At 42.5% G+C, this 20862-nt stretch overlaps 1 protein-coding gene across 2 annotated transcripts in view; it reads left to right on the forward strand.

Moving 5' to 3' along the window:
* Kcnk10 (potassium two pore domain channel subfamily K member 10) overlaps positions 1-20862 on the forward strand; it is a 135064-nt gene that overhangs the window by 83250 nt on the left and 30952 nt on the right. For both annotated transcript variants that reach the window (XM_041633288.1, XM_041633289.1), the window contains exons 3-4: positions 1662-1779; positions 9459-9619. In XM_041633288.1, the coding sequence (XP_041489222.1) occupies positions 1662-1779; positions 9459-9619 (279 nt within the window). The remainder of the gene's footprint in view (positions 1-1661; positions 1780-9458; positions 9620-20862) is intronic.

Here is a 20862-nt window from a genome sequence, read left to right on the forward strand (position 1 = left end):
ACCGTAGAGGAGGTAGTGGCCATACTGAGACAGAGTATGGGATTCCAGTGGTCACTGAGGAGTCGGTTCAGGCTGATTAATAAAATGAGAACAGGACTGGTGAGGGGGCTCCTCGGGTAATAGGGGCTTCCTGTTAATCCTGATCATGTGAGTTCCTTCAGAAGAACCTGTATGTTGGAAGGAGGGACCTGACTCCCTCAGGCTGTTCTCTGCACTCCATCTGTGCACCGTGGTGCCTGCACACTCCTTCTCCCCAATACAATTTCAGTTCCAATAGTGTAATACAATACTGGTAGATGTGGGTGAGCACCACAATGATACCTAGGGAACTGATGCTATGGCCATGTACTGCATAACAGTGCAGTCAAAAATGGGCCACGTACATGATGGTGGCCCTAGTAAACTTGTTGATATCATAGCAATTTTTGTGTTGGTCCACTTTCTGATGTTTATACATTGAACAGCCATGACCCTGAATCACATGGCTGTCTTTACCAAAGACAGTCATGGGCTGATAATATTAAAGGGACCACCTCATTAAATCCTTATAGCTATGTTACCGGGCGGTGGTGGTGCACACCTTTAATCCCAGTTCTCGAGAGACAGAGGCAGGCTGATCTCTATGAGTTCAAGGACAGCCTGGTCTACAAGAGCTAGTTCCAGGACAGGCTCCAAAGCTACAGAGAAACCCTGTCTCAAAACAAAAATTTCCTTATAGCAAGGGAAGGTCTCACAAGTAAATTAATTTGGCTTAGAGAGTGTAGTAATATGGGCGCGGGGCTGCGTCCCCAACACCCCAGCCACCTGCTAGGCTAGCTTATGCCCCGAAATAACAACACACAAACTGTATTCATTTAATCACTGCTTGGCCCATTCTCTTCTAGGCTAATTATCACATATTAATTTAGCCCATTTCTAATCATCTGTGTGTAGCACCCCAAGGTGCACTTACCGGGGAGATTCTAGCCTAGTCCATCCTGGGTCAGAGCTTCATCCCGGGAGCGGGGCATGGCGTCTCTCTCAGGCGTCTGCTCCCGAGAGCAGAGCGGTCGAGACTCTGACCTCACTTCCTCTTCCTCCCAGCATTCTGTTCTGTTTACTCCACCTACCTATGTCCTAACCAATAAAATGGGACAAGGCAGTTCCTTTATTAGCCAATGACTTTCCTCCATCAAGAGAGGTTGAGGTAAGTATCTAAGATTCTGGTATTAATAAAATGCAGAACCAAGCTTATCTGACCTGGTGCCTGAGTTTTAAATTCCTTTGCTATTGGAAGAAACTCAGTGGAAAGCACTTTAAGAATACAGAAAAGGGTGGATGACAAAGAAACCTATAGCCTGTCCTTCCAGAAATGACCACTTTGGGTGAATGCTCTGGTAGAGATCTATCTGGACACCCAGCAGTATGCTTGAATTTCGTATAATTGAGGCCACCCCTGCCTGTCAGTCTTATTTAAACTTATGTAAAGTTTTATATAAGTACTCTAAATCTTAGATGTTTCTCCCACTTAGAAGTCATCCTCTGATTTTCATGGGTGTATGGTATGCCACTTGAAGCCTGTCCTTTTTTCTGCTGCACCGGCAGTGTCTAGCTCCTCGCAGGTTCTTGAGCAGTACGGCAAATTATCAGATTCTTACTTGTGCTTTCCCCTCTCTTTGCAGCATGCACTCGAAGCTGACAATGCAGGAGTCAGCCCGGTAGGAAACTCTTCCAACAGCAGCAGCCACTGGGACCTCGGAAGTGCCTTTTTCTTTGCTGGAACCGTCATCACGACCATAGGTATCCAACCATTTACTAATATCTTCTCCTCTGCAGACCCTTCTGAGGAGTGTGTAGACAGAATTTGTCTTCTTAAACTGTGGTACCAGATTCTCCCTACCTGGTCCAGTGAACACAGCTGTTTCAGTAAAAACCAGCAGGGTGGGTATTTCCAAATGAAGAGCATTTCAACGGAAGGAACCTAATGCCAAGGCAATGGAGAAGGCACAGCCTGACCAGTTGAACTCAGATTGTTGTGTTCAGATTCCATTGTAAAGATGGCACTTCTTGGTAGAATTCAGACAGTGGGATGAAAATGATCTACAAAGTTGAGTATGGGGGAACAAAACACCCTTTCTCCCTCTTTAGTTTTTTTATTATTCCTGAGAAAATAACTTCCATCTCTTTGTCTGATAGTTTCAGTGCCTACCTCTGGTGTCTTCAATATCAAATTGGTACTGCTACTTCTAGAATTTTCAGTTTTAGGGATTGTTTTTGAGCTTCCCACTGTGCAAGCGGAAGTGTTGGTCTCCTTCCTTCCTGTTCCACTTCCTTGTTTCTGTCTTCCTAGGATAGTTTAACTACATAAAAACCTGGGTATTTGCCTGGAGCAGACCCTTGCACATGCTCTAACAACTTACCCTCATATAAACCATCATTACTGCCTTTCTGCAACAGTGTCAGTCTTATTTTTATGAACCTTTTGTTTTCTGATCCTTAGGTACTGTGAATTTTGTCTTAGCCGTTATTTTATAATAGTATATAATAACCTTGATGTTCTGGTCATTAGCCAGTATGCATAGATCCTGATTATGAGTGATGACATTTCCCTTTCCCATCTTTCTCCACCACACAATTTTAGCTGACACCATCTGTTCAGTGTTTGCCTTAACACGATTAGTGTGGCTTCTAGCATGTGATTTGTCAGCTTTAAGTGATATGTGCATAGACATGGGGCAGAGGAATTGTCTTCTGCAATCAGGATCCCAAGACAGGTCCATTTGGCAAGCTACTTGCAATGGAAGAAGCCATATGGTGCTTTTCGATGGTTTAATTTGAAATCGAAGGTTTCAGATTCAGGGATATTGATGGTATAATTCTTAGAATGAGGCCAAAGGGCTGAAAATCCACAAGGCCAGTGGTATAATTCCTGTTGACTACAGGTCAGAGAGGTTGGGATTCTGATGTCAAAGAGGAGAAGCAAAATGTCTCTGAGTTGTACATGCTTATGTGAGAGAGACAGGCAGAGATAGATAGAGATAGATAGATAGATAGATAGATAGATAGGTAGACATCTTTTCTATGGCTTCCCCCTTTAGTTCTATTATGCCCTCAGCCAATGATCCTGTCCACACTGAGGATGGATCTTCCACACTTAGTCCATCGACTCATATGACAATGCCCTGTGGAAACATCTAGAAACATTTTTTACAGACACATCCGTAATAATGCTTTTCTGAGTAGTCATAATCCAGTCAAGTAAACTAAAATTAACCACCAACTCTCTAATCTAATTAGATGACAAGCTATTTTACATCTGCAATTCTTAAACTCATTAACACTAGCTGTTGTCAGAGTTCCAAGTGTCCATTATACATGTAAGTCTGCACCTAGAAGCCTTTATGACCTCCAAATCAGGTTAAGCCATTGAAGTTCAGAGACTCCCTACACCCAACAGAGAGAGTGTGTGGCCTGGGCCCTCATGTGCTATGAACTTTAGCCAATCCAAGGACATTGTAGTCATCCACCAAGGAAGAATGATGTCATGTTAGAATGTGTTTGACAGTCTGGTTATTAGAATGAAGAAAGGCATCATGCATTTTAAGAGGATTTGTAAAAGAATTAAATTCGAGAAAGTCTTGGCCATTTCAAAAGGTATACTTTGGAAAATGCTCTCAAAATGCCAGTATTGGATCCATGAGATTTTAGGGGATATTACATATAATAGATTGAAAAACCCTATTCATTTCCTTGTATGAAATTGCTAAATCAGAGTTTTGTCTGAGGCATTGACAGGACCCATGCTGGACTCTGAAGTATCGGTATGGCTTTCAGAAAAGCACTAACGGTATTTATTGACATCCACTTAGTGTTCCGACCACCCATCACTCATAATTTTTTTAAATTCATCATTGTCCCAACAACAGTATCTGCAATCTTCCCTTTCCACTCATGAGCCCTAGCTCTGGAGACGAATGATGATATCTATACAAAGCAATTCAGTCTGTGGCCAGAATAATCAGTTCAAAGATGGCCAATGAGAATTTTGCTTGAACTTTAGAGGAAATGGCTTCCTCACTTCCTCCCTGGTGACAAACCCAGAGAAGGAAGAGCCAAGCCACTGCCCCTTACTGTCTTCCCTTGGCAGGTTACTCTGTCTAGACTTGAGCTAACCCTGCTGGGGTAAGGAAAGGGCTAGTGGTAAGTGGATCCTGCTCACGGCCTGTGAGCTCTGAATGGAGCTACTTGCAAAAGTACTAAGAAATATTAAATTTTCTATTTTTCCAGAGTCAGAGGGATTTCCCTTTGTTTAGGTTTAAGCTAGTCTACATTGGATTTTCTATAATCTAGACATTTCTAACCAATGTATACAGACATAAGAGAGTTGATAGAGGGTCCATAAGTATCTTTTGACCCCATGACCAGTGACTGATTCTTCTGGCTACTGTAGCCGCCATCTTTGGGCCACATGATCTTGCTTTAAGTCTTAGGCCGAGCTGCCCTGTTGATGAGCCCCTGGGTTCATGTGTCCTTGTCTTGGCTATTTGAGAGGCTGCTACCTCTGCAGAAAGAGGCTGGCCACTGTGTCTAAGCAGTTGTATATTCCAAATATACACTCCAGTATTTCAAATCACAAAGATGCTGGCTACCAGCAGGCAACCACTACAAAGCAAGGATGAAAAGAAAACCAAACAAAAATATAACCCACCACTCGAAGATTACAGGAGGCTGGGTTCTTGTCCTATGCAACTTTCCCCTTTCTTTCTCTTAACTGAGACATAATGAATTCTAAGTTGAGTACTATTTAGCTGAGTAAAATTTAATCCCAAAGTGTCATAACAAAGCCAGACAGCTAGAGCAGTTAAAATGAAATGGCTTGATGCAATGTAAGTAGGAATGAGGTGAGAAAACAAACTGCCAAAAAAACAAAAAACAAAAAACAAGTACTTATGGTCAGTTCATTTCAAGACTTGCAAAAAGGCTTGCAAGTAATCTCAGGGCTGGTCATTCTTCAGCTGCCCCTGAGAAGTTGCCCACTCTCCCAGAAGTTGGGCAAGTGGAGCAGTTATCCCAGGAAGCTTTATCTCATTAACCGGCAGTTCATATCCTGGTCTGCTGGCTCCAGATCATATAGTTTGCAAGCTAATATTGTTCACGCTTCCCTTATTAGCAGTGTTAGAGCTCTGGGGTTCACTGCAAAGCCCGTCTTCGATGGCCCCCTTAGGCTCACTGTCCATACTGTAGTCACGTGTTGTGGAGGGATTAAGATGTTTCTACTTTTGTGACCCTCTTGACAGCACAGTGCAAACCTTTATGCAGGAAGTAGGTTGTTTCCTTGGGAAAGGCCCAAAGAAGGGAAAAGTCCTTTGCTCTGTCAAAGGGCATAGAACTTTGCAGGGCTCTTCTCATGACTCTCATGAGCCCCATGAAGTTACGTATGTACAAAAGGCCTTTTCTGAAAAGTGACCCTATTACTCAGTATCAATATACTTCTCAAAAGAGCCTTTTGCATGCTGATATATACAGAGATTATGTTTGTATCATTAGCCTTCTGTATTTGTGTTTTCATATCATAGAGTCCACCAATTATGAACTGAAAATATTCAAATGAAAAAATGTATGCACACTGTACTGTTTTTCCATCTCATCATCCCTTCAACAATACAGTCTAACAGCAATTTACATAACATTTACATTGCATTAGCTATTGTAAGTAGTTTAGATTATATGGGAGGAAGTGTTTAGGTTTATATGCAAATATGGTGTTTATATAAGAGAATAGAATATCTTTGAACTCTGTTATCTGCACGGGCTCCTGGAACTGGTCTCCTCTGGGCATCTGGGAATAGTCATTCAGCAAAATAAATACATTTAGGAACCTGTCCAAACCAGAAAAAAGACTGGTCTGGATCAAAAGTGCCTTGCAACTATTTATTTCTTCATATCTGATTCTGATATGAGAAGCCCCTCTTGCCTTTGATTATTGCCTCTGCTGGTAGACCCATAGCAACTAGCTTTTGTAAGCTGGAGGGATGATGTTCACTCTTGTGTGTGGATGCTTTTATATGGACCATCATTTCCAGAAAGGCGGGAAATGATCACATTATTACTAATGGTAAGAATCAGACCCGGAAAAATTAATTAACTTATCCATTAGGTCACAGTAAAGAAGCAGTGGAGTCTTGTGTCATTCACCCTGTGTCACCTGCCAGGACTAGCAGGGCTTGGTGCAGAATGGAAACACATGTTTCATTATTAAAAAGTAGTTAAGAATATCAACATGGTAGCATCAAAACATTCAAGCAAGCACAGGACTATGGAAGGTCTCTTAGGGTTTACAGCTGTCAGGGAAATAATACGGGCAAGAGAAGAATGAATCTCAGTTCAGTCTGATTTAGGTAGCTGTTGCTAGTCCAAGACTTCAAGAGTCTGACGCCAGATCATTTTCTTTAGCCGTATTTAAGCACAGAACAATTTTGGAAAGATGTTTTCTGATAACAGTTAACTCAGTCCCAAGTAAGCAATAAATTTAAGATGTGTTTACCTTGAGATTCTTTCAACGTAGATGTTGCTTTTTTTCCACAAAGACAACACCAGATTGTAAACTGCCATTCCAAGCATTCTAGGAAGAACAGCTATATACCTCATTCCACTGAAGAGATGTTATGTGTTTAGCTTTTCCTGATTTCCCCAGTGCTTATCCATGTGCACAAAGACTCTTTTGCCCTCAACACAGGACCTTTCTGAGTGTGAGGTACTGTTTGACTTGCACAGCTCCTGCATGCAATAGAACATTCTGGTGTAGACAGGTGGCTTCCACAGTCATGGTGTTGCAAAGATCTAATCTGGGCACCTAAGAAGCATGTGGAAAGTTCTTTGTGTCTCAGGATCACGTCTTTAAACACTTGCTTTTTCCTTAAGGACTTTGAGATGTTTTCTACTCAGGGGTGATCAGAACCAAGACCCATCTGGTCCTCTGCTACAAAAACCTCGTTATTTCTCCGTGTTCCTGTTCAGCTGGCCATCCTTTGCTTAGAGTCAGAAGCGCTGGTTGGTAGAGGGCCTTCCAGACTGCCTTTGCTCTCCCTATGTCTACTTCCAGTGTGCTAGTTTAGTTTTTTTTTTTTTTTCGAGCACCAGGTGAACTGCTCTATTTCTCAGCCTCAATGGTATTTTGCTGCCTAAGAAGCACTGCATTTACCACCCAGCCGGCATGATCATGGATCCACTTAAGTCATTGATCTAATGCATCTCAAGGTACAAACACGCACACGCGCGCGTGCGCGCGCGCACACACACACACACACACACATACACACACACATTGTGTCAACTGTATACATTAATACATTCATACATACATACATACATACATGCATACATGCATATTTGAATTTTGAATTTTGCTTTATTAACACCCTTACTGGAGAACTTCGATTTTATTTTACTCTGCTATTCTAATCTGCGAAATATTGGCCAGTTCTACTACTGCTACCACCCAATACTCTTCTGGTTCACATTTTCCTTGGATGTTTTCAATACCCTAAGTCTTGGAGAGAGTCCATGGGTCTAAGGACAGTGGGGGTGTTATGAGGTAGATATGAAACCTTCTTGCTTTTCGCTGGTGCTTCTAGGGACACCTGCATCCTCTGTGAGTACACTCAGGACATGTGTAGAGCTTGTCTGGATGAATAAATGCACACTCAGCAGGGTCAGGGCTTCAGATTGCCTACCTCTGCAATATCTTTCTGAGACGGACTAAAAGAAAACCTGTATTCCCCAAAATGAGGCTGTCACGAGACAGCCAAGCTAAAATTGTTAGTGTCTCTTCAAGTTTCTAGAATGTTTCCAAGGCTCACCTCCAGCCCCTATGATGTGAGGCTGCAGGGGCATGCTCGTTCTCTTTCTAACAGAGTAAGTCCGTGAAAATCAGACTAATCTAGGTGAGTTTGCTTGGCAAGATCGTTTTCTGTAAGCTCCTAAAAGCATTAGAGAAGAAGTCCCAGGAGCTTTGTTGCACATTTAAATCAACATGATAGTGAGCAAAAGAAAATAAGATTAGGAAGTCTTGCCTGCACACTCATCTAAGAAATGGAAAGGGAAGTTTAAATAAGTTGTGGTAAGAGGTTTGAATGATTCTGAACAGAAAATTGTTAAGGAAAACAGCCAAGTGACTCATCCCAAGCAGGGTCTAACAGCGAGCTCTGCAGGCCCATGGGAGCATGAATGACGGACAACCAAGAACTGTCTGAATTGGGGAGAACGTTAATTGGCTGTTTTAAGTGTGTAATGCTAATTGTCAAGAAAATGAATATCAATGACATCTTATGTAAATTGTACTAATATTATAAGCCCCATTTGTGTGGAATTAGGCTGTCTTAGTTAGGGTTTCTATTGCTGTGAAGAGACACCAGGGCCACGACAACTCTTACAAAGGATAACATCTAATTGGGGCTGGCTTACAGCTTCAGAGGTTTAGTCCATTATCATCATAGCAGGAAGCATGGCCTGCAGGCAGCCGGTGCTGGAGAAGGAGCTGAGAGTTCTATATCTGGATCCTTGGGCAGGAGGAAGAGACTTGCCATAATGCGCCTAGCTTGGTGAGACTTCCCAGCCTCTTCCCAGGGATATGTCTCCTCTGACAAGGCCTCACCTCTTCATGGTGCCACTCCCTATGAGCATATGGGGGTTATTTTCTTCCAAACCACTATAAAGTCTAATACTCATGAGACTTGAATTACTTACGTAATGGCAAGCCTCTTAAGAATGCAGATGTTCATATTTTCAAACAACTATACTCTGTGAAACTCATTTTAATTGGCCTGACTATAGACGGAATCTTTCGTGTTCAAACATAGATTCCATCCACAAACATTTATTTGGCTCTGATTGTTCTGGGTGCAAGGGTAGTGGGTGGAGATACAAGAGCTGGGGATTGTGTGCCATTTCTAATAAAGAGAGCTGGGCACAACTAGACTTCACTGTCAATAAGGGAAAGAGACACAGAGGCTTTGCTTACTCATCAGGTTTCCTGGGCTAGGGAAAGGCGAGCCTTTGTCCCATCTGAGTATGTAGTAGACCATATTTCTTTTTTAATGTTCAACACCTATTGCTCTATGAGAGCAGATGTTGAACACAGTGAGACCAGGCAAAGGGGATACCTGTGGGATGATACTATAAGAAGGGGCTTTTGTCTACAGAGGCAAAGGTGAAAATTTTTGTGTCCATGATGTGTGCTATTTCTTAAGAGAAAAGTATCATTTCCATTAGAAACGCAATTCAGGCTGACCACACATTTCTTAAGTATATTAAGTTCTCGGAAACATGGAGACTATTTATATAGAGAAAAGCCAGGGGGCACTGCTTTGAAATGTAAAGGGCTTTGGAGAACATGAATTCTGAGGATTATTTGGTCAATGCTTTACTTTCTCTGCCACCTCACTGCTTTCCCTCTTTTTCTCTCCACTCTTTCTCCCCAGGGTATGGGAATGTTTCTCCAAGCACTGAAGGAGGCAAAATCTTTTGTATTTTATATGCCATCTTTGGGATTCCGCTCTTTGGTTTCTTATTGGCTGGAATTGGAGACCAACTTGGAACCATCTTTGGCAAAAGCATTGCAAGAGTGGAAAAGGTTTTCCGAGTGAGTACTGCACCAATTTAAACCCTCATTACCAGATTCGTTGGCTTTGGCCTAATACAGTTTAGAAGCGGCAGCAAGGGCTCTGTCCAAATGAAAGAGTTGGATGCTACGACCGCGTTTTATCTTTTGGCCAATGGTAGAAAGAGGACTGTACCTAAATGTCTTTTTCTGGAATAACTTCCTGCCTTGTGGTGGGTGGTATAAGTACTTGTGGTGGTATGTGAGTACAAAATCGAAGAAGGTTAAGTGTGGGCTATCAACATAGGTATCCCCAACAGAGGTGAGGCACACTCAACGCCTTAGTCTGTTTAAGTTGCTCTGATGAAAAGCCCGAGGCTGGAAGGCACATAAACAGCAGAAACTTACTCCCCATAGGTTGGAGACTGGATGTATAAGATTAGGTGCAGGTGCCTGGTGAGAGGCTGCGCTCCCTTTTCAAGGTGCAATTGTCGCTGTGACCTCTAGAGAGGAAGCACTAGGACCTCATGTGGTGGATGGGTGGAAAGTAAAAGGGGTTTGACACTGGAGGATGGCTCTTTCATAAGGGCTATGACTTCATTGGTGGAGGAGCCCTCATGACTTAAGCCCTTTGAAGGCCTCACCTTTAAAGATCACATTAGCCAACACCTGTCATATTTGAACCATAGCTTAGCGCCCCTTAAAGATGCAAGGTGGCAAGCAGGCTGAATGATACTGTGGGGATCCCAAAAGTTGAGTTAAATCTGTAGAACCTACATAGTCATAAGAGAGCTGACCCTTACAAATTATCTCTTGACTTCCACCTATGGGTTATGTTTATATATGCATGTGTATGCGTGCATGCACATACAAACACTTAACAAATGAAAAAGATGGAAGATGATTTCTTTGCTGTTTTTAAAACGATGTAGAGAAATACAAACCCATTGTTTCATTGTTAGAATCCCTTCACTTGTTTAACTCGTGCAGTGTCTCCAGGGCATCCTGGATTCTGAACTTCTCTGTCCTCTGTTCTGTGCTTTGTATCTCTTGCTTCATGGCTCCTCCTCGTTCTGCCTCTCGGTGCTGAACATTCTCTCAACAACAGGACACCAAATCTCTCCTTTATGCTAAGGTGTGGAACATTGCTATTATTTTAGTACCTATTTTCCTCTTCAGAACATTGACTTGAGGAGTTTATTTGCTAATGATGATAAGTTTGACCTCTGTAGCAAGAGTGTATGACAGATGTGAGGGGGTCTAAGGTTGCCAATGCCCTTTAACTCATCCCTGGTCATTTGACTTCATAAAACTTGTGGTTAGCTTAGCCATTTCTGTGCTCTTACTTAATTTTGATGTCATTCTCACATCTTTCTGTCCTTCATCAGATGCATAGCTGGGTCATAGTCACATTCAAAAACCCAACAGTCCTGTGAAGTTGCCTCTATTTCTTTATCAGCAAAAGGCGACAGAGCCCAGAACAACTTTAGAAAGCTTTGGTGATGGTTAAATGGAATAAGGGGTTGGCAGGAACTTGGCCCAGGACCAGAAACTGAGCTCAGAGCTGCTGTCCCTTCTGAGAGGAGAGCTTGCTGGCAGGCTAGCCACTCACTCAGATTTGTGTATATGCGAATTTTTCTGGAATGTCCCACAGCCTTTGCTCCCTGGGTGCTGGCTGAATAGCCAGCCTCATTAGAATGTGCACCTGTCTCTTCAGCGGTCACCATGGAAACCATGGTGCTCAGTTTCTCAAATGTTTAGGTCTTCTTAACTCCAGACACAGAGAGTTTGTCTGCAAAGGGCTGTTTTGAACTCTTCGGAGGTGATTCTTAGCCATCGGCACAGCCCTTTGAGTTAGGGAAAAATAGATGCAGTGGCTGAACACTCAGAAGAAACAGGAACGTTCTTAGAGCATTCCCATGGAGAAACTACGGATTTGGCATTTCCCCTTTTTGTTGTGGCTCCTGTTGGTTTCAGTTTCCTTGGTCAGAGAAGAAAGGATTAGATTGTAGCTTTTAAATCCCCCTGAGCAGATTTAGTTATTGTATTCTACAGGAGGCGAGAGATTGCCATCATTTTACTGCTTAGACTACCAGTGGGAGCATGCTATTCTCTTTTGAGTTGTTTCCAGAAGGCCCTTCAGTAGACTCTGGTCAAGCCTGAGCCTTTCCACATTTCACTTTTATGCTGATGGCCCATTCAGGTTCTTGCAGCATTGGCAAAGACAGAAAGTTATTCAGGAAGGTGAGCAGACATGTCTTACATCAACAAGGCCAAAGTCAAATTACTTTTCCTGGGGTGGGTACTCTTTCTATTCAACTTAGATGGAGAAAGTAATTTCAAACCAAAGCAATAATTCCATCTAAGCCTAGCTGAGTTTGGGGTTGCTTACAGGAGCGTGCACGAAGGGTTACTTACAGAAGCGTGAGTGACTCAGGCAGCTGCATTACTAAAACCTCTAAGGGTGACAACTTACAAAAGCTGCACAGTGGAGCTCCCTGTGCAGTTTGTGGATAGCTAGACTACCAATGAGTCTCCTTCTCAGGGGTTGCTTACTGATTATTAAACCTCAACAGGGTCCTCACAAATACTGGGAATTTCATGAGTTGCGATCCTCTCTGCATCCCCCACAAGCTAATGTTTCCATCTGGAGGAAATAGCTACAAACATGGTTCTTTGTGGATGTAGGACAAAAAACCCTGTTTCCTTGATGGTTTATAAGTAGGAGCCTTTAGTTGTTTTTTTTTTTTTGTATGTGTGTGTGTGTTGTGAAGAGGCACCATGACCACAGCAACTCTTATAAAGAAAACATTTAATTGGGGTGGGTTAATTACAATTTCAGAGGTTCCGTCCATTATCATCATGGCAGGGAGCATGGCAGCATGAGGGCATATGTGGTGTTGGTTACATCTTGATATGCAGGCCACAAGAAGTCTACTGAGATGCTCAGCTGTATCCTGAGCATAGGAAACCTCAAAGCCTTCCCCCACAATGACACACTTTCTCTAAGAAGACCATTCCCACTCCAAGAAAGCCACACCTCCTAGTAGTGCCACTCCCTATGAGATTGTGAGGCCAATTACATTCATACTACCACATCTCACTCCCTGGCCCCCATAAATTTGTAATGGTATCATCATGCAAAATACATTTAGTCCATTTCAAAAGTCCCCTTAGTCTATCACATTCTCAACAAAGTACAAAGTTCAAAGCCTTTTCTTTTACTTTATAAAGTAAAAATAAAAAAAGAAAATCACATATTTTTAATATATAAAGGCACAGGATATACATTACCATTCCAAACCACAGGGAAGGGATCATAGTGGGAAATACTGGACCAAAGCAAGACCTAAAACCAGCTGTGCAAACTCTAAACTCTGCATCTCCATATCTGATGCCAAAACGCTCTTCAAATCTCCAACTCCATTCAGCTTTGTTGACCGGAGCACACTTCTTTCTCCTTGGCAGTTTCTGCTCCCAGTTAGTGGCTCTCCCTGGCAGGTATCCCACAGCACTGGCGTCTCTCACATTTTAGGTCCTCCAAGATTCAATTTCACAGTTTCACTCAAAGACTTCTCCGGGCCTCTTTTCAGGGACACCCCTGGCACATGCCTGGCCTCAGTGACTTTCTTTGGGCAATGGAGGCAAATTTCATAACTCCATTCTTCTGTGCTTAACTCTAAAGTCAGAACCACGTGGCCAAAGCTGCCAAGTTCTGCTGCTTCCTGGGGCTGGAACATGGCCCCCTCATTCAGTTACATCTTTACCAGCTTTCTGTCCTTCACCGTCTAAGCTTGGCTGCGATGAAATGCTCTGTGGACTAGGCTTGCCTCAAACTCAGAGATTTACCAGCCCCATCTTCCCAGTGCTGGAATTAAAGGTGTACCCCACCATACCCAGCTCTAAGCTTTTCTCTAGTTCCTTTTCACAAGTTGAAAACGTAGCTGGGTGGGATCTTGCCCTGAGATCACCATTCCCTTTTTTTTTATTTCTTAATCTGTTCATCTCCTTGAACACAGGAGTTAGCTTTATTCCACTTCCTGGTGCTCGTTCCTCCTCAAAATTGTCATTTTGTAATTTACCCTGCTCAGCTTGCTCCTCTTCATTATAAATTTTCATTAGAGTTACCACTAAAAGCCACATGACAGTCTATAATAGGCTGTTTCGAGATTTCCACTGCCATTTGAACTAATCCAAAACTTAATCCAAAATTCTTCGCTTTAGCCTCAGGCAGACTCTTCAGATAAGGACAAAAGGAAGCCACTTTCTTCACCAAAATATTGCAAGAAAAATCTCTAGGCCATATACTAAATTTTTTCTCTGAAACTTCTTGAGTGAGCCTCCAAAAGTTCAAATAACTTAGCACCTCTGTCTTCCATGTTCCTACTAGTATGGTCTATTAAGTAGCACTTAAAGCATTCCACTGCTTTTATAAGCCAAGGTACCAAAGTCCAATTTCCTCCAAACAAAAACATGGTCAGGTCTATCACAGCAATACCCCAGTCTCTGGTACCAACCTGTTTTAGTTAGGGTTTTTATTGTTATGAAGAGACACCATGATCACAACAACTCTTATTAAGAAAACATTTAATTGGGGTGGCTCGATTATGATTTCAGAGGTTCAGTCCATTATTCTCATAGCAAGAAGCATGATGGCATGCAGGCAGATGTGGTGTTGGTTACATCTTGATATGCAGGCCACAGGAAGTCTACTGCGACACTTGGCATAGGAAACATTAAAGCCTGACCCACAGTGATACACTTCCTCCAACAAGGCTATACGTATTCCAACAAAGCCACACCTCCTAATAGTGCCACTCCCTGTGAAATTATGGGGGCCAATTACATTTAAGCTATCACAGAGCCATTTTCTCAGTTTTGCCCAAATGCTTTATTACATGCCCCCCCCCAGCTTTATTACATGCCCCCCCCCCAGCTTCAAAACCAAGGATGCTCTGGATCCTCCTCATACTTTGGATAGCCCTGACTTCCACTCTGGCTCAGCTGGGGGAACGGTCTCTGCTTTTGAAGACTCAGAGATTAGATTAAGCCAGTGACCACAATCTGTCTTAAAGGTCAGCCATATTACATTACATAATTATGGGAGCAATAGGTCACTGTGTCACAGAGCCTGGGCACTGGAGTAGTTTATCTTCTACAGACATCATACACATTCTGTTTTCAGCACTGGATTTATGAGCATGCTTCATGTTAAGAAACCTCCCCCTGTTTCCCCAAACCATTACCACTTTCCACTTCTATAAAGAACAAATGAGAGTTTGCCCTTCCTGTTGCCTCACTTCCCTGACAACATTTGGTGGTGTCTGCATACTTTCCCACCTGTGTGTTGTGGGCGCTCCCTATTACAATTTGCTGTTACCAAATGACATATGACATGGGATATATTCTCACATGCTTACCTGACAGCTAATAGATCGCAATTAATGTCTTTGGCACATATCTAAGTTAAGTTGTTTTTTCAAATTGTTGAGTTTTAAATATTTTGATTATTAGATGTGACTTTAGAAAATATGTCATTTTCAACATCTTTTGCACAACAGATTTTTTTCACACAGTTTAGCATATTGACCACTTTCTTCATGCATGTACCTTTGGTATTTATTCAAAAGGTTATTGTGAGTCCTGCCCAAGGTCAGCTAGGTTTCTTCTGTTATCCGGATATTTCTTAGTTGCATAGTTCCAATTTAAGGCTGTGTTACATGTTGAGTTAATTTTTGTGAAGGGTATAAGGTCTGTTGTATTGTTTGCATGTGTACTGTGTGTGTATATATGTAGGCAGGTGTGCACACATGCACAAGCATGGCTTAGTTTTTTCTTTTTCTGTCTCATTCAGTAGAAATGGATCACTTGACCATTCCCAGCTATAAGAGAGGTTAGGAAGGCAAGCATCCAAGAAAGGGCGATTGAATTGATTGAATGTGAAGAACCTCTTTCTTTCCCTAAGGGGCTGAAAGGAGGTGGGAGGTAATGGTTTTAAAATGAAAAAGAGGAAAGACAAATAATTTTAAAGCCTTACCAACCAGATCTCTTCCAAATTAGTTTAGGGATGTTATCTAGCATTAACAGTAGGCCTAAAATGTACATTTGGGGTGGCCTATATAAATGACAATCAGGAAGCAGACTACACTTTTTCTTAATGAGTGCCCATAAGGCAGTTTTTCCATGGCAGTCCTCCCTCTCTTCTTCTAATGTAGGATCGCTTGTGAGACAGGATAGAAAGGCAGGGGACATTATAGGGCTGTGAGAAAGAAAAGGAGCCCCTCACTCTGGAGTCTGGTTGGAGACCCTTACCAGCAGAGAACCAAGAAATCCACAACAGTTAATTGCCGGGGTCCAGTTTTGGTTCAGGTTCTGAGGTCAGAAGGGGCATCAGTGTAAGGAAACCTTCTAACCACCAAGTGGATTGCACTCAAGTGACCCGGAATAGCTCAGGCCATCTTTATTTATACTTGATTATAAAATACTCTATTAAGAGTTTTTCTTACCAGGGTTACATGAACAGTTTTCTTATTGACTTCTAATTTTCACTTTAAGAAATACATCATAATTTAAGGAATACACTGTAATCATTATGAAATCCATCATTGGTACCCTTTATGCTTCCCCAAATGTACCTTCCCACGCCCTACATAACCTTATTCCAGACACAGAAATCCAGCACTTTTGCAGGCTTAACTGAATGTCGAGCCAGACGCATCCTGCACTGGTGTCAGCTGGCGGCCACTTCCAGTTACAAAGTTAAAAAGCAATAGACAAGGGTACAATGCTCTAAGGGCAATGATAGTCAAACCCAGACAATTATTTCATATCTGCAAGATATGCTTTAATACAGTTCCCTTTTCTCCAAGAGGGTCCCGCGTCTCAATCTCTCTGTAAAAGGCAGACTTTAATAAGACACTCTTTTCCCATCTCACTATACCATACTTTTTCTACCATTACAAGCTCCTACGTATGGCAAAGATGCATCTCTCCATCCACATTCTGCATTGTGTTCTTTTCCTCTTGGAACATGCCAGATCCTATCAATAATTCTATGCTTGATGTCCAGGGAGCTTATTCTCAACATTGGTACTATGTGTATTCCTGAAGCTTTTTCCCTATTCTGTGTCTGCATGCCTTACTCCCCTTTTCAGAACTGTAAGGTCTTGTTAATGTTCTAAGTGCTGTTTTAGAATATGTACCTCACTATCTCTATTGAGTCAGAAAAGTTTTCAGGATTAGGACTTGCAGTTAGTAATTCCAGATAAGAGATTCGAGAAACATTAGTCCCCGGTTGAATCTTAGGGGAAGACATTCAAGAAAGAACAGAATTTCCAGGAAAAATTACAGCTGTTACATGTGTGACAAAGTAAAACTAAAAATCACCCAAAGGGTCTCTGATATAAAGAGAGATAACAGAGTCTGGAAAGCTGCTCGAATTTTGCAAATTCCTGTGCTTTCTCATGGACTATTATTGGTCCTTGCCAAGTAAGAATCCATTTCCGCAGGTGCCTTGCCCTGAGGAACCCCGTTGAGCAGGTCGTTATATGCTGATCTGAGTCTAGACTGTAAGGCTCCCAACAGTTAATGCTTGCTCATGAATCTTTCCATACTATAGGTCTGCAATTTTCTAGAAATTTCACAGAAATGCATTGCACAATCTCTAGTGGCTCCTGGTTTTTTAACTTCGTAGATGGTCATCCCATCCCAAGGCAGTCCCAAAGCCACTCTGTAGTCTACACACACACACACACACGCACACACACACACACACACACACACACACACACAGAGAGAGAGAGAGAGAGAGAGAGAGAGAGAACACACACACACAAACACACAGAGACACACACAGAGCATACACACACACACACACACACACAGAGAACTATGCAGAGGGAGATGCAGAGAGATAGAGAGACAGAGAGATAAAGAATTTTCTTAGAGCCCTTTGAGATGTATTCTGAGAGCCACCAAAATTACTGTTTTCTATCTATCTATCTATCTATCTATCTATCTATCCATCTATCTAGACACTTAATTGTGATTTTCCTCTTGAGAAGCTCACACCCACACTTGGGTTTGTCTTACTTTCTTTTCGAGTGCCTTTCTCATAATCCCCATACTTAAAATCAACTTGAAAAGTGGCTTTTAATAAACCGTGACTCTTTTTAAAAAACCTTTATATATTAGTGCATGTATGTTTGTGTTGAGATTCCTAAGGGATTGTGGGAAATCCGTACATGGCTGCAGGTGTATCCCATCCCTGCTGCTTTGCCTACCTTCATCTTAGTACGACTGGTGTTTGTGACTGTGTAAGTCATTGGCACAGGTTTCTCTGTGTCTTATAAGGTGGGTCTGGCTTTTTCCACTGACTACATGCCAGCATCATCCCTGTCCACAGTTGCATCAGCCCCAGTGTCTCCAGACAGAATAAATGCCATCGTAAGATAAACTTGCCCAGTTACGACCCGAGTGGACAGGAAGGGGCCAATTTGCTTTACAGTCCCTGAGGTGCGCATCCTGGCCTCTCATCAGAATCTTCCGCATGAGTTGTAGTGTCTAAATCAATGGTGCTACCCGCTTCTTTAGTGCTCCACCAAAACTACCAAGGACACTCCTGTTTCAGCTGGATCCTGAAGGAGGACTTTGAAGATTTATACTCTGGCAATGAGGTCATTTTTCACCGAGAAAGGAGAATGCCCTGAGGCTTGGCTCTGACAAGTCAGTTAGAGGGAAAGATGGATGGCTCAGCTGATTCTTCAGCAGGCAAACGTCTCAGCCTTCACTTTAGCTGATGGGAACTAATTTAATGGAATAGTCTTCCATTTTCTCATCTTATCCTTAGTAACTGACCGGTGTCCCCTTGGCATTTCCTGTTGTTGTCTGAAATCTCTTCAGGGGGTTTTAATGGATTTAAAATGCATCTTAAAGAACAGAGTTATCAAACCTTCACAAAAATATAACTAAGTATAACACTTTCCAGACAGTGGTCAACCTCTTCCTCTCATTCTCCCGCTTCTCCTGTCAGTGTCTCTGGATTCTCTCTCTCTCTCTCTCTCTCTCTCTCTCTCTCTCTCTCTCTCTCTGTGCTTGTTTATCTCTTTCTCGGTGTGTCTTTATGTCTGTCTTTCTGTGTGTATTTCTCTCTCTCTCTGTGTTTATCTCTTTCCAGTGTGTGTTTATGTCTCTCTCTCTCTCTCTCTCTCTCTCTGTGTGTGAGAGAGAGAGAGTGTGTGAGAGTGTGTGTTTGTGTTCGCATCCAGGTTTACACGGAAGTCCGACGTTAACCTTGGGTGTCATTCTTTTTGAGCTATCTGTCTTATTTTTTAAAATAGGTCTTTCACTGGGACCTGGGACTCACTGATGAAGGCTGAAACATCGGACATTGGGGATCTTCCTGTCTCTCTCTCCCCAGTGACGGGATTACAGTAATGTGCCACCTTGTTCAGCTTTTTCTATGGGTTCTGGGGATCAAAACTCAGGTCCTCATGCTTACGCAGCATGTACTTTACTGAGCCATTGTCCCAGCTTCAACTTCTTTAATGTTTTAAAGGTAACTTTAACATTGTCTCTCTTTCTGGCAAACTTTGACAGCATATAACTGGGCTATCTGTTTGTTCTTCAGGATGGGAAATCACCCGTGAAACTATGTGTATAGAGGCCCTTGCAGGGGGTCTTGGGTTTGTCATTGGCTGATGTCGGGATGAGCATTGTGGTACTTCAGAACTGGTGCCAGTGTTGCTCATTTGCTCTGAGGGTTTACGGTGTGCTAGAGTCAGGGCTGCTCACTCTACCCAGAATAAATAAATGGTGTATCTCTAAAACATCACCATCTTTCCAATGTAATGAGAACAGGATAGTTTGCCTGATTCTGTGATCTATCCAAGGTCTACTCAGACAATAGCTAAGAGAGAAAAAATGCTGGCCCAGGTCCCCTTACCCCAGAGTACATACATAGACACAGCCAATTCTTCTCTCATTCTCTTGTAAGGGTCACTAGTGTTTGACAGTCCAAAAAAGCTGCGAGGTTTCATAAGATTTGAGGACAGATAATATGGACATTTGAGAGCAAGCTGATACTGGTGTTGTATTTATCCATTTTCAATGAGTTTAATTTTATTCTCTCATTATGTCGAATTGGATCATAGCTTCTGCTTTTCTTTACGAACCCATTGTGTTTCCCTAAGCAGTTCATGTTTAGTGTGTATCTCCATGTTCGTCTCCTCTACTGTGGAGTTTAATCTACAATTTGAACAGCCCTTGTTCTTGCTGGATACTGTCATGCAACCAACACAAGCTAGATTTATAGAAGTGGGGCCTATACGGTCCCCAAAGCTGATTGGTTCTGCTATTCTTCCAAATACTTCATAGATGGGAATATCCTGTACTCTGTTCTTCCAGTCCATTGCTGTGCTTGGTACCACCTACTCTACAGAAGAAAACGAAGGACACAGCTCAGAGCCAAGCCTCCTGGGGAGCTGAGACATCTGGCCTTGCCTTCCAAAGGCATTCTCCAGGTTCTAGACTCTTTGGTCTGCTAGCCTCAGCCTTGCACTAAAAGGGTTTCGAAGGTCATGGAGTTGCAAGATAGCAATAGGAAAACTTTAGCTCCCATTAGAGATTTGACTGAGTTCTCACCCCAGAGTCTGCTTTGCGAGGCTGAAATGATTCTCCCTTTCAAGAACCTTTTGTGTCTTTGAGGTTTTCCTAGCCTTCCCCAAGGCTTCTGAGCTCCCACAAGCTGCTATTGTCTGCTTTGCTGGCACTTGCAACCTTCTTTTCCATTCCAGAAAGAAGATTCACCATGAGGTAGAAAAAATAGCATTAGTGGACTATTTGCTTATTGGAAGTAGAATGCATGGTCTGACCTTGTGGTTATTAAAGTCCTCTCTCTTGTGGTAAGTCCTTACCAGCTGAAGCACTGTGACATCTCCCCCATTGTCGCAGTGAAGTTGGTTGGAGTGTCATGTTCAAAACAAGATATTCTATGGCAAATTTTCAAACTGATTTTATCTCCAGGTTGTAATCCTTAAAGCCACTGGTCTAAAAGGAAGCGGGTGAACCAATTTAGCTATACCCTTTCTTTGTTTGCGGCTCCCTAAGGGAGACTTGTAGGAGTTTATCCAAAAGCATTGTCCAGCAGAGGGCACCATCTAGAAAATTGTGTGGGATTTCACTGCCTGCTAGGTCTTGTCTACCTAAGAGCCGACCACTTCCTAGAACCTCAGGAGTCCTATTCGTTAAAATGTTTTATATCTTCTCAATTTGGGGCTACTTGAAAT

Source organism: Microtus oregoni, unplaced genomic scaffold, assembly GCF_018167655.1.
Source record: "Microtus oregoni isolate MIOR12 unplaced genomic scaffold, Mior012 000043F_ref0000047, whole genome shotgun sequence".
NCBI lineage: Eukaryota > Metazoa > Chordata > Mammalia > Rodentia > Cricetidae > Microtus > Microtus oregoni.